At 39.1% G+C, this 20,599-nt stretch overlaps 1 protein-coding gene across 1 annotated transcript; it reads left to right on the top strand.

Annotated features, from left to right (window-relative positions):
* The first annotated feature begins 698 nt into the window (after positions 1 to 698).
* Positions 699 to 15,185, top strand: egf (epidermal growth factor). The gene is made up of 22 exons (XM_010729506.3): positions 699 to 887; positions 1,034 to 1,215; positions 1,819 to 2,046; positions 2,139 to 2,341; positions 2,438 to 2,551; positions 2,789 to 2,911; positions 4,855 to 4,977; positions 5,265 to 5,390; positions 5,566 to 5,702; positions 5,991 to 6,139; positions 6,303 to 6,407; positions 6,871 to 7,094; positions 7,326 to 7,493; positions 7,689 to 7,838; positions 7,927 to 8,088; positions 8,188 to 8,304; positions 10,316 to 10,438; positions 10,588 to 10,753; positions 11,536 to 11,700; positions 13,032 to 13,134; positions 14,239 to 14,335; positions 14,440 to 15,185. Exons 1-22 carry the CDS (start codon positions 735 to 737, stop codon positions 14,643 to 14,645), a joined length of 3,324 nt encoding a protein of 1,107 aa, XP_010727808.1. The 5' UTR covers positions 699 to 734; the 3' UTR covers positions 14,646 to 15,185.
* Positions 15,186 to 20,599: the final 5,414 nt, after the last annotated feature.

The following is a 20,599-nucleotide window of genomic DNA, read 5'->3' as shown; positions in this document are numbered from 1 at the left end:
TATCCATGGTTGCACATGACTGTGGCATTACCATGATAGACCAGAGCACCTTCTATCAATAATAATCCAAACAGAGAACACAGATTTCTTTTCCTCTTATAGCCCAGTTTGTCAAAGTTCAACAGGCTGCAGAGCAAGCTACCGCTACATATTACGATTTTATATTTTGGTGCTCATGTTTAGCAGAACTTTATTGTGACAATGTACTTTGTAGCCTTTAACAACATTAATTGAAGAGTACTGTCAGACTCAAAGAACAGTGCAAAAGCTATTTGTTGCTAAGCAATGTTTTAGAAGCAGTAGAGTTTGCCTTGAACTTCATCCCATTTCAGCCGTGAACAGGCTTTTAAATCATTTAATATGACCAGTGTAATGACACAAAGGAGGAAGAAACAGCCATTGAAATGTTAAATGTTGCCATAGTTACCTACCTGTCCTTGGGATTCACTGAGGTTAAACTGAGAAAAAGCGTACATGATAGCAGCTTTCATGTGTAGCAAAGACCTGCACGAGTTAACTGGTCTGTCAGTGGCACTGGTAATTCAAAATCAAATTCAAGAAATTGAACAGACTACACACAGGATTCTGTATTTTAGTGATATGTAAACCTTCAAGGTTAGTCAATTATTTAATAAAAAAAACATCTATTTTGATAATTGATTGATTGTGTGATGTTTTTTTGTTAAGCTTCACAGCCCTTCCTGATATTTGGCCATGGTAAAGCCATTCATCGTATGGACCTTGATGGGAAGAACCACAAAAGGCTCATGGCTGGGGTGGGAAGTTCGATCCTGTTTGACTTTAATTTCAGAGAAGAGAGAGTTTACTGGGCTGACATGCACACTGGGGTCATCTACAAAGCCTCGGTGAGAGGAGCACACAGACAGGTGATTATGTAACTACTCTAAAGTTGTAGAGAACTTGTAGAAATCCTTTCTGAAAAGAAATGACCAAAACTCAAATCTATAGTTTATTTTTTTTAAGATTTGACTTTGATACTGGTCTGGGGTTCATTTGAATGTTTGTGTTCCAGAAACTGTACTCATCTGACAAACATATCTCGGGCCTTGCAGTGGACTGGATTTGGAACAGTGTATACTGGACAAGTGGGGAAAAGGGAAAAATCAAGAGAATGGACATAAATGGGGAAAATGAAACGACTCTTTTAAGACACTTGACCCAACCAAGTTCCATAACGGTTGACCCCAATAACAGGTAATCCAGTTCTCATTACCTTTTTATGTTTGTCATGTGGCCCCTTTTTTTATGTACACAGGTTATGGAAGGGGTCAAAAAATATTACATTTATTAAATGAAAAGATGAGCTGCCAGCAGAGAAAATTATGACATTTCGTACGTGTGCATTATAAATGTTTCATCTCTCCCCATCAAGAACAGGTGACACAGAGGAGCAAAATGACAGACTGACTTTCACAAACTACAAATCTCTCACGTCAAAGATTTATGGCTTTTAATTTAGAATATCTCTCCAAGAGGATTAAACGCCAAGGGCATGTTTCAAATGACTTTTTTTCCCCCCATATATGTCTGTGGGACACAATTTATCTATATAAAATTTATTAAAAGTTACTAAAATATAATCAGGCAAAACTATTATGTATATCCTGATTCGAGAGGGATGTTAGGATACATTTGAAAAAATGTCCAACCAGGGACATTAGTTGAAGCATCTTACTTAATTTGCACGTTTGTAACAGAGAAACACACAAAGCAAGCAAATAACTAGAAAACATGTGGAAGATCATGAGAAACATGACGTTGCAAAGCCATTTTTCAGTTCAGGAACATATTTTGCAGATTTCTCTTCTGGCTGTCTGGTGGGATGACTCCAAGTATCCAGAGGTCTGATACGAAAGGTCAGAAGAAAACTACACTTATTAAAATAGCTGAACAACTGAAGGCACTGTCGATTGACCGAGAAGAGAAAAGACTGTACTGGGTTCAGTTTGGTCTGCAAGGAGAAAGTGCCATTGCCTCTTGTGATTACAACGGGAAAGTCTTGCACATCGTAGATCAGCCACTTCGGTGAGCATGTTGTCGTGTTCCAAGTACTTATCTGTCCTCTTATTTCTGTTAGTATGTGGGAGATAACGCTCCTTTCTTTCTCCTTTTATCAGGTCGCAGTCACTGGGGATATCAGTTTTTCTAGAGCACTTATACTACACTGACACTGCATCTCGGGTTATAAAACAAATAAACAAGTACACTGGTGGAGAGCCGCTGAATGTTAACATAAAACCAATGGCAAAACCTCCAGTTAATATTATGGTGGTACATCCCCTCAACCAGCCAATGGCAGACTCCGAATCATCGTTTCCAGGTTACCACTGAACTTACTTGCTTTTTGTACATACATTATTATAGATATGAATGGCAGTCTGTTAGTAATATGTTACTGTTCAACCGTTTCAAACAGGTTGTGATGAACAGAGTGGAAATTGCGTGAATGTGTGTTCCAGTCTGGCCGAGCAAGGGTCTTGTCGATGCAGCGAAGGCTTTGCTCTCAGTAAGCAAGGCACTCATTGTGAAGGTCGGTATCTAGTCCATTTAATCATGAATTAAAATGTGTAATCAAAAAATGTACAACTTTTAGTTTAGTGAGTTTAGAACACAAGAACTTAGGGGGGGAAAAGTGTTCACAATATTAATTGATTTAAATGACAGCACAGACAGCTTATTATAAATTATAAAATATGTCAAGACTTAGAGGCTATCTGCTAGAACACCATTAAAAAGTTAAATGACTGTATCTGTCTGTGTGCCCTAGATGTGAATGAATGTGCCCTCTGGAACCATGGCTGCTCTCTTGGCTGTGAAAACATCCCAGGCTCCTATTTCTGTACCTGTCCTCAAGGATATGCCCTCCTTCCAGACAGGAAGACATGTCAAGGTATGGTAGAAACATGTCATTCTTATTATATTGATCATATAACCTATTTATATTATATGTATTATATATTGTATGATAATCTAATTTCTATAAAAAAAAATCAATTCCATAGTGGTTTTATTGCTGGTATGGCATACTCATGGCACAGAGCAAATAAATGAATAGAAGTTATCAAGAGCTGTAACTGTGCATTCATAAGTTCATTGGTGACAAACTAAAACATACATTTTCATTTTACAGATTATAAAAACACTTCTGGACAGTCTCCCCTGGGTCTCCCCTGGGCGATGACAACTTGCATTTATGTAGTATTCAGAATTAAGCCATGAAGCAGTTTTATCCTTTATATGATGCTATGTTAAGTGCAAAACGTGACAACACTTGCACTTTGTTCTGGCCAGCATAATGAATGTTGCACTGGTTTCACATCAGATCCTCCTCTTTCTGTGGTGCTATGAAAGGTGGCATTTGTCCCCTAGACACTAGTTTGACCCTGCAGAGCCAATAAAAAGGCTGGGTCATATGCTATACGTACTAGAATAGACACATAGCTAGTTGCCAATTGTGTGTTAGGTTACTTGGGTCAAAACACTGACACTTTGTCACTAGAGGTCTCCTAGCGCTGAGACGGAGTGGCTGTGAAAGGTAGATTGAGGCAGGGATGTCACATTAAAGTCAGAAAAGACTGGAGACTAATATATACAGCCAGTGTTACATACAGCCAGTGTGATGTTAATAACTGCCAAAAGAATTCTGCTAAAACATTTGTTGTTTGGAGACATTTTCACTGTTTCACCAATCCGAGTATTCCATATAGAGTCCCTACGTCAGTCAGTGTCTGGTCATTCCTCTCCGCCATAATGCAGCTCTGTTGTCTGCCAGCATAACAAGAGATTCTTTATCGCTGAGCAGATACCTCAGACAATCTAATATTTCAGCACAAACATATGCACTGCAGTCATGAGGTAATGTATAGAAAATATTTATTTAGTTAAACAAACTGGTAAAAGCTACATATTCTGTCTGACATTTTTCTGTTTATTTATATATATATATATATATCATTTTTAATTTTTTTTTTCGTTTATCCTGACACCACGGTGATTAACTTCACACGATATTAAAACACATTATGGACGCATCCTAATCTCTTCTCTTCTAATCTCACAGCTATGGCCAAGCGAACAGAGGAGGCTCACATGCACAATGAGATTAGATGACGAGGTGACATTTGCAATAGGGAACATATCTGGTCAGCAGCTTTGTCCGTCTAAGCTGGTTAGCAGACAACCTTTGCCAAGGTCCAGGAGAAAACAAACATGCAGCCAAGCAACAGGCTAGACAATGGAGACGACGACAGAGATTACACACAGGAGGAAGTAGTCTGGTTTTTATTTTTGATTCTATAGAAACAAATTGGAAATAAATATTTACAATACATAAAAAAGGGTAATTTTTAATGGTCATATTGCAAAAGGTGTCATGGCTTTTTTCTACTTTAAAAAAAACAATATCAAAGTTTTTAAAAAGTTAACAGTCAGAGGCACGGAAACAGATATTTCACATTAGATTCACATCCGCACGGTCTGCCTCTGTATACCTGGCCCATATTAACGGGTCCAGGAGATACCACTCTACTGTGAGCTAACATTACATCACCCCTCACCACTGTGCAGGCTTTGACTGCATTCTCATCACACTTTTACCTATTTTGATAGGGTTAGCGCTGACTTCATAAAGGGATTTCACGAGAACAGAGCCTAAGAAGCTTGTAGTCCATCTGGTTCAGTTCGAAACCTAAAACCTACTGGGCCCCAAAACAACCTGAACAAAAATCTTGAACATGGAAAACTCTTTGATCTTGATTTTAGCCTTTAATAAAAAAAAGTATTTAATCTCCTTCAATCTTTTATTTCATTCATGTGGGTTTGAAAAACAAACAGAGATCATACCATGTGAAGGGAATGTCACCAAGTGTGGCCATGGATGCCTGACGACAGATGAGGGTGCAGTCTGTGTGTGTCCTGAGGGGTCTGTACTACGTGAGGATGGACAGGCGTGTACTGGTATGAACTATATAACAGCGTATCAGCAATGTATTCTAATAATTTTCACATTTATCTTCTTTGAAGTGAAAAAAGTTTGGGAAATGTGCTGAAACTAAAGTTATCCTTCGACGAAAAGTGCTTCTATTTTCTGAAAACATTCCACATAAATATAGATATATAAAAAAAGATATAAAATACAATTATACAATATACTGTATGGGGTCCTGTTAAAAAATGGGGCCTCCATGTGAAGAACAGAAGCTTATCTATGTGAGCATGTTGAACACAGTTTTTCACTGTTGCAGGCTGTTCGTCTGCAGACAGAGGGGGGTGCAGTCAGCTCTGTACTCCTGTCACCCCAGGTAGGTGGCAGTGTGGCTGTCTGCCTGGCTACCAGCTCCACCAAGATGGCATGCGCTGCATTGCTTCAGGTGAGTCATACTATAGCGGAGCAGTCAGTTGAGGTGGATAAGCCCACACAGATAAACACTTTCATTCACTGTGTCCATCTTACTGTTAATCTTTCATAAACACACTGAAATAAATGAAAATTAGTTTTGTGGGTTCACATATGGGATCTTAAAATACTGTCATTTACTTCTTCAGGACCACCACCTTATCTACTAGTCGCAGATTTAGTGGAGATACGGAAAATTCATCCTGATGGCACTGGAGATCAAACTCTTGTGGAGGAGCCCAGAGGAACAATCATAGCTTTGGACTATGACCCTGTCCAGAACAATGTAAGATGGAACATCATTTTCAGCTTTTATCCACATTATGTTTGACATTTTTCAATAGAAGCATTAGCAGCACGCTATGTATGGTTTATACTGTTCTAGGGCCTCATGAGTCCTCTGGTGTAATAGAATTTAGGTAGACCAGAATTTGTTGAAGACATGCAGTGACACCTAGTGGACAAACACTGTAATTTGATGGGTTGAAAAACAATCTTTTCTTCAATGTTTTACTGCTCGTCTATTTTATTGAACTAACACATTTCTCTGTACATTTATGCATGCATTGTGAAGGTGTACTTTGCCAGTACAAGCCAGAAGACAATTGAGCGGGTTGATTTGAACACTGGCTCAAGAGACATTCTTGTCTCTGATGGTTTGGACTCTCCAGAAGGACTGGCCATTGACTGGGTCCACCGCAGGATGTATTGGACAGATAAAAGGTGTGTGGTGTTTAAGTAAATGTTGAGGCTTATTCATGAAAACAGACATTTTAAGAGTTGTTTTTTATAGTATTTTTTTAGTAACTGTTATGTTCTAAATGTGATCAGATTTAACATGATTTTTGTTTTCTGTTTTACACTTTTACATGTTTTTGTCCTCTAGCCAGTCAACTGTTTACTGCAGTACCTTGGCTGGACTGAACAGAGAAACCATTGTAAGCAAAGGGCTGGAAAAACCAAGAGGAATCGCAGTTCATCCTTTGGCAAAGTGAGCGTGGTTGTATGCGTATGATAGATTCAGAAATTAAAACAGCAAACTAACAGCAAGTCACCTCAAAGGATTAGCTCCAACACCAACAAACAGCGGTGTTTACAGTATGTGATTTTTTTTTATCAAATAGGATTCTTCAGCAGCTCAGTAGCAGCTTTGCTTTGAGATTCATGATGCATTTACATGATCACTTGTATACATCATTTGTATGTACAGTATGTGGGGACAACATATGTATGTATTTGTGATGATGGCACATGGGAGGAGGGGGTAATAATACAGTTTTTGTTCACTGGACAAAGAGTTTCTACAGTTTGTATAATGTTCCAAATTTTACAGGCCATTCAATAGATTATCAGTGTTTCTTTTACCATCATTTGCTTGGCAGATGGTGCCAATTTTGAGCTTTATGTGGAATAAATCATTTACAAAATGCTCACTTTTCTATCATCTTTCTAAGGAAGTTGTTCTGGACTGATATAGGCAGCCACCCTGCTGTGGAAAGTGCTTCTTTGAAAGGAAAAGACCGCGTCGTCATTGCTAGCACCAACCTTGTGTCACCGAGCGGCCTGACTGTTGATTTCACCGATGACCGTCTGTTCTGGTGTGACCAGAGGAGGGGCCTGGTGGAGACTGCTGCCCTGGATGGTTCTGATCGACAGGTCCTGTTAGAGAACCATGTAGGTGAGGCTTGTGTGACACACGCGTGCACTGCATTGAAAAGAAATAAATGAAAGTGTCCACTCTTTTCCACAGCTGTTTTCTGTTAGAACATGTTATGGATATGTTTTCTTTAACCAGTGTCCCTGCCTTCTCAGCAGTCCCTGCAATAATATGAACACAACATGTACAATATATCTCACTTTGAAACACTGAATGAACTCTTCTTTTTTCACTCTATTCCCATTCATCCAGGTCGGCCCTTTGATCTTGCAGTATTTGAGGACAGGTTGTGGATATCTGATCAGGAACACCAGCAGCTGAGGAGCGTACACAAGTGGACTGGAAAAAAGCTGCAACGTATCCATAGCAACATGGTCCAACCAGCATCCATTGTGGTGGTTCATCCCCTTGCTAAACCAGGTACAAAGAGAAAATACGGAATTATATTAGAGATTCATTTGTTCAGAAATGATATACTGAGGTTTAGAAACATTACATGTGACAACTCTAGCACAAGGAAAATCAAAGGAAGGATCACAAAATGAACTCAAGTTGAGAGACTGTCCGTTGAGTGAAATATATTCTGCCCCTCTTTGGCTTCTACTGCATCCTTAGGAGCAGATGTTTGCCTCCACCTGAATGGAGGTTGTGCCCAGGTGTGTGAAAGCAGACTGGGATTTGCCCACTGCTCCTGTCTGTCACATTACATCCTATCAGCTGATGGAAAAAGTTGCATGCCTGCTGATGTTTTAAAAGGAGTAACAGGTGATGTATTTTAGATATCTGTATATGCTACAAACTTAAACTGTCTAATGATGAGCACTTATGTTCACTCTATGAATTCCCCGTGCAGAATCTGGAGACAGTGAATCAACGTCTCTCAGAAACAAAACATTCAACGATGAGAGCACAGCCCTGACAGCAACACCTGGGCTGTCCACTGATAAAGTGGAGGCTAATTTAGACACCGGTGTACACAGTGAGCCGACTCTCTCCACAGACACGATGGTTTCAGGTAACAGCGTACCCTTCGAAGCAAATTATCTGTTAGCTGTTTGCATTCGAGCTCGCACTCTAACTAAATGCTATGATTCCATATGTCCTTCTCCGTCAGACCAGAATGAGTGTTACTCACTTGGCTGTGATGTGAATGCACAGTGCCTGATGATCACTGGTAGCCCAACCTGTTTGTGTCTGGAAGGTTTCACAGGCGATGGACGGTTGTGTGTGGGTGAGTATTTCTGTTTACTGCAAAGGTGTATGGGATGAAGTAACACATCCTACAGAAAGCTGATAGGATTACATTTAATACAGAAGCACTTTTATTGAGTGCACCTGAAAGCGCACACTATATGTTATCCACCATGCTTCTTCTTCAACTTATCATTCTTAAGCTGTTTTTTCGGTTCGCTTCGCCTCCCAGAGTTTTTATCGCACACACACAAAAAGGGTATCAAAACGTGCGGCTCGGCCCGGATGGTTTTGCCAAAAATCAATGCCAAAAAATGAATGGGTGTGTATTGTGAGAATTTTCGAGAGCTAGAGTGAGTGATGTCATCGCTAGAGTGGAGAGGGAGAGAAAAAGTGGCCGCAATGTCAAGCTACAGAAATCATTTATAGCTAGAAACGTATGAAAATTTGTCGTCTCACTCACATTCGCCTGCTAAAGCTGTCAGATATATAGTTTTGGCGGGAGATGCAAAGATGCGGCAACAACACCCATCGACAGCCTCATAGACTGCCATGTTAAAAAGGTGGGAAATCTTCTGGAGGAAAGCAGAAGTAACGTTTCTCTGAATTGCTGTAAAGGGCACATTTCTTCATTTATCGACACAAAACAATTATGTAGACGTTCAGGAAGGGCTCAGGATGCTCAAAGTTAAGCCGGTTCAATGATAGGAAATAAGGTTTGGCCAGAGATCCTTCCTCTTCGAGGGGTGGTCTCAGCATTTTCTCTGTCTCTGTCAGGATTTCCAACTGACATTCTCACAGGTGCAGTAACTGCTCTGCTGATTAAGATTGAGATGGTCCTGGTTGCTTGGCAACCTCAGCCTGCCTGAAGGAGGAGAGGGGGGAGAGTCCCTTCAAAATAAAAGACTATATGTGTATTCAGTAACTGCTCTGCACATTAGGCCCGGCAGGCAGAAGCCAGCAGGCAGAAGCCGAGCGGCGGCCATTTTAGCAGTTATTGGCACTTAATTTTAACTTGTCTGTCTAAAATGACAGACAGAGACAGCAGAGCAGCTAGTGCATGCTAATTGCTAACATTAGTGGCAAATGGTAAAATTAGTGCTAGTTAATTGCTAGCGTGTCAGCGCGTCAGCGCTAGCAATTAGCATTAGCCACTAGGAATTAAATACATGTTAATTTTTAACATGATAATTGCTAACATGCTAATGCTAACATGCTAATGTTAATAAATGAATGCTAATTGCTAACATGATAATGCTAACATGCTAATGCTAATTGTAATTAGTATTAGCCACTAAGAATTAAATACATGCTAATTGTTAACATGTTAATGCTAACATGCTAATGTTAACATGCTAATGCTAATTGCTAGCACGTCAGCACTAGCTGCTCCTGTGTCTAAATAAACATGTTAAAAATTACTATTTGAGGTGTGCTTTTTGAATACAGACCCCGGCAACAGCCCACTCGTCACTCTCAAAATTTCTGCAGGAATTTTCTAGTACTTAATGTACTAAGCAGTGTCAGTAATAATGTATGGGGGCGACGGGGCCAGAGTCAGGCACACTCAAAATTTCTTTAAAAATGTTCTAGTTTCACCTACTGTTGCAGAGGTTCAGACTGAACATTTTGACACTGGGAATGAGACAGAACTGAGTTTTAGATATAAAGACCATTTCACAGAGGTAGAGCCGCTCTGGAAGTAAAGCTAATCACAGCATTTAAGATAAACATTAATGACAGGAGCTATAGCCAACATTCCTAAGAGGTCTAAGTCTAAAAATGTATTTTTTCAAATAATTCATATCATTATTTCCTTTGAATACCAGTTTATTTAGTGTTAGTTAGCTTTGTCTGTATTCAGCAGTCAAGTGATGGCTAATTTGATGGATAAAATAACCAGTATACCAGAGAGGTACAGGCCTAGTTACAGAGAAATTATTCTTTGTTTGATTGTAATAGTAAAGAAAATTGAATAATGATTTTGATGAGCTGGTAACATACAATTAAAATTAAGGACTGTGAAAATGTATGTAATCCTTTTGTTTTAGATATCGATGAGTGTCAACAGGGAACGCACAAATGTGACAAAAATGCAGAATGCCAAAATACGTTGGGAAAATACCTCTGCAAGTGCCCGGCTGGATACCACAGCAATGGAAGAGCATGTGAAGGTGAGTCTTGATTATTTAGTGCACATACGATTTTCAGTACAAAGGTTATTATTATTAGGATATTAGAGAAAAAATATGTTTTTAAAGTGTATTGGCTCCGTATCATCAGGTTTGTAACATAATCAAATGATATCCCCGATCCTCTCTAGCATTTCAGACCACGTCGCCATGGTTGACGACTGCTAGCCCTGCCGATGTCACCACCCAGCCCCACAACAGTAACTCAATAGAGAGTTGCCCCTCCACCCATGAGTCCTACTGTCTGTACCAGGGTGTCTGCTTCTACTTTCCTGAAATGGAGTCCTATGCTTGCAAGTAAATAACCCCTCTGTCTGACCTCTGACCTCCAAGTTTAACAGTTTACTGTGATGTACTGAGGTGTACAGTAAATGATGCTTGCTCTTCAATCTGTTCAACTAGAACTGAATTAGAGCTAAAACTGTACTCATGAACAGATTCAAGTGTTCTCCTGGGAAGTATTTTACTCTTACAGCAGAACATCACACTTCTGGAATCAAATTTTTATATAAAAGGCCTAAAATTGTTAGAAAGTATGAGAAAACCTCCTGCACCACACGTTACATGCTGTCCTGTATCTTCTCTTTTATCAGTTTGTCTTTCCTTGTCATTACAGCTGATAAGCTCTAGGTGTCACTATTGTTCCATGATTAAAGGCAGTTCAGCCATTCAGAATCTGACTTTACATACCACACATACAACAGAGAACGTTCTATGAGCAAATGAGCAGCAACATTTTGTCAACTTGATCTTAAATTATATTATTAAAGGATAACCAGGACAATGTTCAACACTACTGCTCATTACAATACTGTGACATGTAATTCACTGTTAATTTTGTGGTTCCTAAAATCCTCTTATGACTGAAGTCAGTCAGAACATGAACTGAACTTTTCTTCATGATGTATTTAAAATACATGTATTATTCTAATTATTCCTCTTATTCTATTTGATTATTATTTTGCATTATGTTGTGCTTATATCTATGTGACAGAAAGAAATGGCCGGCACACATAAACACAAAATATTTGCTTTTAAGAAATATTAATTAGAACTTCAAATTGTTGAACCTGTTGCAGTTGTGCAGCTGGCTACATGGGGGAGCGTTGTCAGTTCAGTGACCTGGAGTGGTGGGAGCTTCAGCAGGCCGAGGAGGAGAAGAGAAGAAACGTGGTCATTGCGGCCTGCATGGTGGTCCTCGTTTCCCTGCTCTCCATCGCCGCTTGTGTCACCTACTGCTACGGGTGAGAGGAGGAGGAGAGAGGAGGAAATGTGGTAAATGGGGAGACGTGGCATACAAAACTGCAATGCAAAGACAAAGGAAACAGTAAACGAGAAAGTACGGAAAAAACGGGAAACGTGGATTAGAAGAGCGAGAAAGGGAAAAAACGTAAAAGTAGGAAGAAAATAGTAATTGGAGGAAAGGAAAACATAGCAAGGCCTAATGAAGGGAATGAGGGAGGAAGCTGAATGGAATAGAAAGGCATGAGGAAGGAAGAAAAAAAAATTGACAGAAGAAATAGGGAAGATGAACCACAGAGGAAACGACTAGAGAAGGGAGGAAATTCTAATCAAACAAGAAAGCTGAATTTACTGTGAAACATGCAATGTAAAAGGGACACGCGTGCAATCTTTTCCCTGCTATAATGTTCTATAAATCTAGTCTCAGGACAATTTTTAACCATTTGTTCAAAGCTGCGTTCCATTTGTAGCAATTTGCCCAATCTGTTACCCCTTAGAATAATGCAAAACCAACCTAACACCACCAAGAATTCAATTTTTTTTTAAAGTAAGAGACACCTTCTGGTCTTAAGTGGATTCCATAGACTTTTTTCTCCCTAATGGCAAAGAGATAATAATGATCTGAGATTGTGTATGTACAGTATGTGTGTGCTTGTGTATGCATTGCAATAAAGGTGTATAATACAGGCATTATGGTGTTCAGTCTTCTGGACATAGGAAGCACAGGGCAGCACAGATAGCCAGTGATGAGCATCTCCAGCAATGAATGAGCTGACAGTATTTAGAAGTGTCTATCAAACCCAGGGTGGCATGAGCCGTGTAATGTAGGTGCCTCAGCAGGACGGCAGGGGGTTGTGTCACTGGCTCACGGACAAAGCTGTTGGCATCCTCCCCTCTTTTGACTCACAAAGCACATCCCCTCCCCTAAACTGACTACATCCTAATGTTTGGAGTCTTGGTTCCCCGGTGGAAGTGGCACGCTTTCAATTACATGCTTGGTTTAGCTTGTTCTACAGCAATTACACATAAAAATAGGTCATTTCTCAGCTACAAAATGGAGCCGCTGAGGTATGACCCCAATGGAAACGCTACATGGCCACCAATAGCTCTGTCTCAAATTGCCTTCTGCACTTGACTGCAAGTGCACTTATGCAGTTTTTGAGTTTAGAGGTTTAGTTTTCTCACACACAGACACACATTATATAATATAATTTTCCTGCGAGGGCACCACCTCCGTGACTTGATAACCATGAAAACGCCATGGAAGTCTGTGAATATTTATGTAAGTTTATGTGTTGATGTGATTTTGAGCAAGATTCTGTCTTCTTTGCAGAACTAGAAAATTCTTCCAGAAACGTCCCTCGGTGGATAACGTAAGTGAGACCAGCGTAACAGATGAGAGCATGTCGCAGTCCACTACGTCCAGTGTGCCTCGGGTAAGACCATCATCACCAAGCTCTGTTATAAAATACACCTATACATAAAGTCTCCATGAAGTCAAATCAGTTTTGGCTTCATTGACTTTCTGTCCCAACAATGACAAAGAAGTAATTTTTAGGTATTCTTTATGATATTTTAGAGCTTGTTACATGCTACATACATTTATGGATGGGCCTCAGTGATTACTGTACAAAAGCATAACTTTATTCAGTGATTATGTGAGACGGGATCATATTTTGTACAAAATATATTTGCTGGTTTCTTCTCTGAAAGCTAAATTTCAACTCTTTGTGACAACAACGCAACCGGGTTCGAGCACAGCCTCTGAGACCAACAGGGAACGTTACACTACTGTGCATGATTTATGGACTTTCCTGTTGTAAAGACAGCTGGTAGCAAACCGTTAGCTGCTGTTACCTCAGTCAGCCATGCAGCTGACCGAACTGACTCAGTGTCAGGATGCCAGGAGCCAAACCCGGCAAGAAAACCGCCTCGGTAGGCATTCCCAGGCAACCTGGCCACAGCTGGTGTCAGAGGTTGTGTTCGGTCCCAGCAGGTCTGTCCATGTCTGACACTAGATCACACTGTTACCTGCAATGCATAGCAATGTGGGTGTAATGCACTCTCAGCACTATTGGCTACTGTAAACGCCAATCAATGTCAGATAAACAGATGAAGGACCTTCTCTGCAGTCCAGTTTGCAACTTGATACAAGAATGATGAGAGAGACACATTTGTGTGAAAGCCACAGAGTTTGCATGTCGGGCAGTGTGTTCTGACTCTTGTGCTCCACTTAGACTGTCGCAGCCAAAGCCTTCTCAAGCATGATTGGTTGGTACTTTGACTATACGCAGCAAGGCAAAATCTTTGTCTCCTGCCCACAGATTCTGCATTCATATGCAGATATGTTTATAGAGATGAATCCAGTACAATCAATCCTTGCGATGTTTGCATAACAGGCTAGCAAACATCCATTTCAATAAATACAAATTCTAGTTAATTTAATCCGACGAAACTTTTGTTTCAATTCTAAAGAGCAAGAAGCCAGTATTGCGTGAACTTAAATCCAACTTGGTGGTTATCACTGTATGCTTTGGCAGTTCTACATGATGGTAGAAAATGGTGTGGAAGGAATGGTCACCCCTGCCACAGGCTGTCCCAGGAGAGCGGTCTGTCCGTCCTGCTCTTCAGAAACAGGTACCTCGTACTGTTTTGGAACACCTTGCTCCTTTTTCTACTTACCTTTAAGACAAATTTGTTTGTGAATGAATTTATAAATTTTGAGGATTTTTATTTGACAGGTGAAAACTCTGCGCATGAAGACTTGGGAACACTGTCCAATCACAACCGAGCATACGAGTGCTCCATGGTGTCAACATTTGCCATGGAGACCGCCCGGCCCGCCCTCCATGATTCATGTTCATCACTGTCCAGCTCATATACTTGCACAACCTTTAAACCACCCCCTCCCTCCCAAACTCCCAGCTCAGAGTCCCCTGCTTCCTAGTTTACCAGAGAGACTGACACAGCTGTACAGCTAAACGCACACACATACTGTAACATGTGGCTGAGTTGTTTCATTCCAAAATAAAAATACGTCAGAAATTAAAAATGTCAATTATACACACAATTTATTAATAGCCAGCTAGTCTATAAGCTACTGTAAATACCTGTATCTGGTAGAATTATCCATAATAAATCATGGGGTACATAGAAAAAGATTAATGTGACAAGCTGTAGGGACGGACATTTGTTTGACAGAGTTAAACAAATGTCCTAACTATTATTTTCATTTAATCTTCTTAATCGATTAGTGGTTTGATCCATAAAACGTCCAAAAATTGTGAAAAACATTCTGTGTTTTCCAAACTCCACGACGTCCTCAAACTTATCCAGAAACCAATTTCAGAAGCTGAAATCATAATTTGGACATTTGTACACTTGAAAAATAATTCAAAACAATGAATCTAAAATATAAAAATAGTTGCCGATTAATTTAATAGTTGACAAGGAATCAATTAAAGGACTAATTAATATGGAATGAAACTCTTATCTGCATTAACGTACCTGATCTTGTAGCTGGCAAGAACAAAATACATATGTACAGTATGTCTTTCATACACAGTTAAGTAGATCTGAGTATATATATATATATATATATATAATATATATATATAATATATATATTATATATATAGATATATATATATATATATATATATTATCAAGTATTGTGAAAGATAATTTAGGCAGAATATATAAATAAACACATCACACACAAACTGAGACAAGCAAGCAAACAAAGAGAATAAATTGAAATGTAAATCTGCTCATACTGTTTGCTTTTCAAAATAAAATACAGATCAGTACCGCTTGTCAAGTTGTCATGGGCCATTTCAGAAAAGCAGTCTGATCTGTCCAGTTCTACCTGTCCAGCATAAAGCATAACCTAGCATGAATATCAAAATTCACATTTTATTTTTCAAAGCAAGCCTATTGTATTTATTTTTGAGCTCAAAATTACAGACGTACCCAGCTGTTTTGCACATTTCAAGACGTTGCTTTGTTTTAAGATGTAGATATTTCTATGCATTTCATTGACCAATGAAAAACTGACACTGGCAACCATCCCTAAAAGATAGAAAGACAGCGTAAATGCTGTTTGTGCAGCCTTTTCCATAAACGTAACAATGTTTGTTATGTGAGCGCTGATATGTCCAAACATTTCACCTGCTGAATAAACTTTGATCTACCATTACAATTTTTTAAATCATCAAATATCTGAACACCCTTCACGAATCTCTGCTTGCTTGTCTTATAAAGGGATGTGTTTTGTTTTGTTCTTATCATTTATTTTGTCCCAGTTTGTTCTATAGTTCATGGAATGAACGTATGTGAAAGGTGGATAGTATATTTTTCCATGAGGGGTCTTATCAGGTGAGGTGTAACATTTGACTGAACTAATATTCAACATTTTGTTGCTCATCCTGGAATCAAATGAATCCATTGTCTGTGAAAATGCACCACGTGCTCTGATATCATTTATCTGAGGATGACAATTAGAACTCTATTTATTTTTATACAAAGATCTAGGTGTGTTCCTTTGTGCCAAAGCTCTACTTAGAAATATACTTTTAGAAATAAGATGATGGTGAAGTGAAACTGATTGAACTGGACTGTTTGCTTTGGAAAGGGAAGGTATCCTGCTTCTTAAATATTGTTTGTTTTTTTAAATCTAAACTAGCACAACACTGGTAATATAATATATATAATATGGAGAGCACAAGCAACATCTTTATTCACTCTGTATTCCGCTCCGATGATGTGATTTGTTTTCTGCACGTATGTACTATGACTGGAAAATGAAGCTTGTTTTTATCAATAAAACTATATCCATAAACAATGTGCTGTAACTATTACTATTACGTCCTGTGGTTTCAAAGTTTTTCTTTCTTTTCTATTATTTTCTTATAATTGAAAGATTATTTTGGCCATTCATTGCTCATCTCTGTCTTGTTATAACCCCATAACACTCTCTAAAGCTCTCGCTCCACTGATGATGCTTTTCTGTCCTCCACCAAATCTAACGCTCTAGTGATGTTGGTAGTAATGCTGCCATCCACCACCACCACCACCACCGCTGCCGCAGCCGGCCCATCTGTCTATTTCTATTTCTATCTCTGTCTCTGGCTCACTCTCAAGGTTGACTGGGAATTGTTAATAGAAGGACCCACAGCCTCTTTTGTTTCGAGGCACTGGCAGAAAACAAAGCACTTTAACTGAAAAACCATCAGGGGGCACACCGATATTGATTTTCCTGGCAAGACACACTTATCTATATATTGGCCTCCATTAGGGCTAACAGATAGGTTATGGCACCACTCTAAACAGCCTTCAAGTAAAGATGAAATTGGGCTCAGTGTCAATTTATCTTGTATTACTCGTCAATTGGGGCAACAGAGGGCAATGGAGTCACTGACACTGTAAGTAACAGGGCTCTCAGTGGGCATGTATTTGTATTATTGAGGTAGCATTGTTTTAAATGTTATCAGAAATATACACCCAGTTAGCTGATTATTAGATACACCTACCTAAAACTAATGCAGTCTGACATCTGGGACACGCAGGAGGCAAAAATTTATGAGGACACAGGACTGAATAAATAAACATCTTTAATGTATAATAATAATATTGTATGTATGTTCCTGTGTTTCCTGTGAGGCACAAACAGGATCCAGCTCTCCGGCATGTTGTCATGGATCAGTATGAGTTTAAATAAAATCTACTCTCTTCTTGACTGTACTTAACTGCGTTTTGTCATTTCACATTATATCAGCTGTTAAAACAGTGAGTGACTTGATGGCAGGCCAACCTTAATCTGGTATGCTGTTTGTGTTTGCTCTCCGGTGCTGTTGTCTGTACTCAGCCAAAGATTGTTCATGAGGTACTGCTCACTCTTTAATGCCACTGTGCAACCAGAAGTGTGTGTGGACTGGCTGCGTAGTCCCAACAACTTCAACAGAGTCATGGGTCTTCTCTGATTCACTAGTGAACATTTTCTATGCAACAATAGAAGCACCTGGATTAATCAGTAACAAATGTATTAGTTTCCCATGAAAGGCCTAGAGAGATTAGTCGTGTTTAACTCTGTTTGATGGATCACCAGCTGTAGACACAGACATTATAATATGGCCATATCATCTGAACAATGTGCAATGTAAGATGGCCAATCTGCAGTTTATACTTCATTCAAGTTCATTAAAAAACTTTAAAACCAGAGAGGAGAGATTGGACAAGCATTTTTGTTTCTTTATGAAAACAAAAATCATATACAAGTAACTACAATCATTTCATTCTTTCTCTGTTAGCTCATTTGGTATTTTTTCTGCCAGATGGGGCTAGCTTTGTTTTTTTTTTGTTTTTTGCTCTCATCTCCATTCCAGCCCGGAGGACAGCTGATGGGGGCTAAAGAGGGAATTAACTACCCACTTATAGGCTTTTCTCTGATCCTTCAGGTCAGTACTTGGTCCCTCCAGCTCTTGAACAGGACCGAGTAACACTAGTTTGCAAGGATTTGGGCAGATTTAAAGCCAAAGGGGAAGAGGTCTAATGCATGTATCGGACATTGACATATGAGCCAGAATCTATGGGTGTACCACAGAAGAGGGACAACGCCAAACCCGGGAGATCCCTTGGTAGTTTTGTCTCCTGAGGGGTGGTTGGAGCATGTTGTGTATAAAGTCTGAAATATGTTTTCACTTGTGTGTTACATTTAAAGGGGATCTATTGGCAGAAATGGAATATAAATACTGTATGTATAATCATACAGCAGCTCCTCTGAGTCTGCCACGTTTCTATACTAACTCAGAATGGACAAAGCCAACACTGGATCATTTTCAAGAGTTTCACAGGTAACATATTTTCTCCTACATGCTTGAATGGAGAGTACAGGGGTGTGAATATTTTGGTATCTCACAATTAGGTTGATCGACTCGAAGATTATTTTTTTCTTGACTACTTACTTCACCTCAAATACATTTTAAAACGTGTCCTATTAATAGTTCCATATCTTATTCATCCATCCATCCATTTTCCATAATCACCTGTCCTTCGCATACAGATATGAGCTTGGGTGATAGGCAGGGTTTGCCCTGGACAGATGTTCATCACAGGGCTGGCTGACATGTCGGGACAAACAACCATTCATGCCTACATTCACACCTGCGATGAGTAGGAGTCACCAGGTGTTTGGGTTGTGGGAGGAAGCCGGAGAGCATGGTGTAATATTACATTACCATAACAGCAGAGATGCTAAAGAAACATTTAGAAAATACATTTTACTGACTACTACTGAGAGAATCATGTCCCAAGTGTTGATAATTCTAATATATCATGATTAATCTACTACTGTGTTTTTAAAAAAAAGTGACTTTTGGAAGTTATGAATCAGTTCAGAATTGTACAAGATTCTTCTCTTTTAAAGGGGAGCTTTAGTTTTTCAGTTAGTGGCACCCTCACCACTAGATGGCACTAAATCCAACCTTCAAGTGGCAGCCAGTCCCAACTTAATGTACATTAATTAATGTTGCCATTACTGGACATAATTTTTTTTTAAATTGTCTGGAGCCCTTTCAGAAATTACCATTTTAACAGAAGATGTATTTATGTATTTCTGTGTAACAACCATTTCAACCAAAATATTATATATTCATTTAGAAAATGTCTTCTTTACTGTATATGGAGTCTAACCTTTTTTTTTGTCCTGAAACTGTTAATGCATAATATTTAATACTCTTCATTCATACAAATTCCAACAAGCATTCACTGTCTTCTGTATTTTTGTTGTTGTCAGAGTGAAAAAGTTTTGGAAACATATTTCAGCCTTTTGGGTGACTCATCTTCTCCTGTTTATACAGATGAAATATCAAATAAATGTCTGTTTTTTGGTCTGTGGTCCTGGAGAAAATGCCATCATACTATAAGAGTAGCAGACATCATTTACCATACAAGAACAAAGATTTAAAACATGAATTAATAAAGTGGCTCTTGCAGCTTACATGATCACGCTGATGACAAAGATTATCAAGGGAGTACAGGACGACTGATCAGGAATGCTCTCACAAAATAAGAAAACGTTGTCATCGTGCCCACTTTTGTTCTGTGAAGAAAAATCCTCCTCATTATGTTTGAGCCCTGAGTCTTTGTTCCAGCAGATGGCGACAGTGTTTCAAGAAAGCCGTGTTTAAAAGGTCAACCATGGGAAACTGTAACAGGCACATTATCAATCAAAAAATGATTGTTTGGCCTGTGACTCATGAAAGCCTTTGTTCATGTCATCAACTTCTCATCACGCCTGACAAGACGACTTCATGTAAACTCACAGAGATGACTGTGTTGGATCAGTCACTTCACACTTGGATTTACATAGTTAAGATGAGGAACGCAGAGTACAGTAATGCACCTACTGGCAGTGTTGCACAAGTATATATATATAACCGTCAGTACTGGATGGGATTATCTGGGCTTTAACCCTTTTGTGGCATAGAACAGCTCTAGTTATTATTTGTTTATTTAAATACAATACAGTGTCACTCAGCCATGTTGATGCATAACAAAACAAAGGGATAATAATACTGTGTATGTGTTTTCAGCACCTCGTGCAGAGATAACTGTAACTAACCGTTTTTGGCAGAAATATGTCATCAATTACTACCTGTAATCAATTCAGATGATGATGATATATTAAACATACAACACACATTTAAAATTATCTACTTGTAGTTCAGAATACACGTCTCAGTATAATAAAATAATCGGTAACACTAGAGTTACCATTAGAGTTCATGGAGGTCTTCCATCCCCACGACAGACCCAAACACCTACAGAGACATTTTGACCTGTCATAGCAGGAAAAGCACAGGTTAACTAGTCATTAAAAATGGTCGCATTCCATTTATGTTC

Source organism: Larimichthys crocea, chromosome I (assembly GCF_000972845.2).
Source record: "Larimichthys crocea isolate SSNF chromosome I, L_crocea_2.0, whole genome shotgun sequence".
Classification (NCBI taxonomy): Eukaryota; Metazoa; Chordata; class Actinopteri; family Sciaenidae; genus Larimichthys; species Larimichthys crocea.
Note: the sequence above shows the minus strand (reverse complement) of the source record. Positions and strands in the feature narration are given on the sequence as shown.

What these genes read in the sequence shown, in the direction of transcription:
- egf (XM_010729506.3), top strand. Translation starts at nt 735, where the DNA reads ATGGACCTTGATGGGAAGAACCACAAAAGGCTCATGGCTGGGGTGGGA. An exon ending in CTCCGAATCATCGTTTCCAG is followed by an intron (nt 2,342 to 2,437) that starts GTTACCACTGAA and finishes CGTTTCAAACAG; the next exon opens with GTTGTGATGAACAGAGTGGA. An exon ending in TGTGTCACCTACTGCTACGG is followed by an intron (nt 11,701 to 13,031) that starts GTGAGAGGAGGA and finishes TCTTCTTTGCAG; the next exon opens with AACTAGAAAATTCTTCCAGA.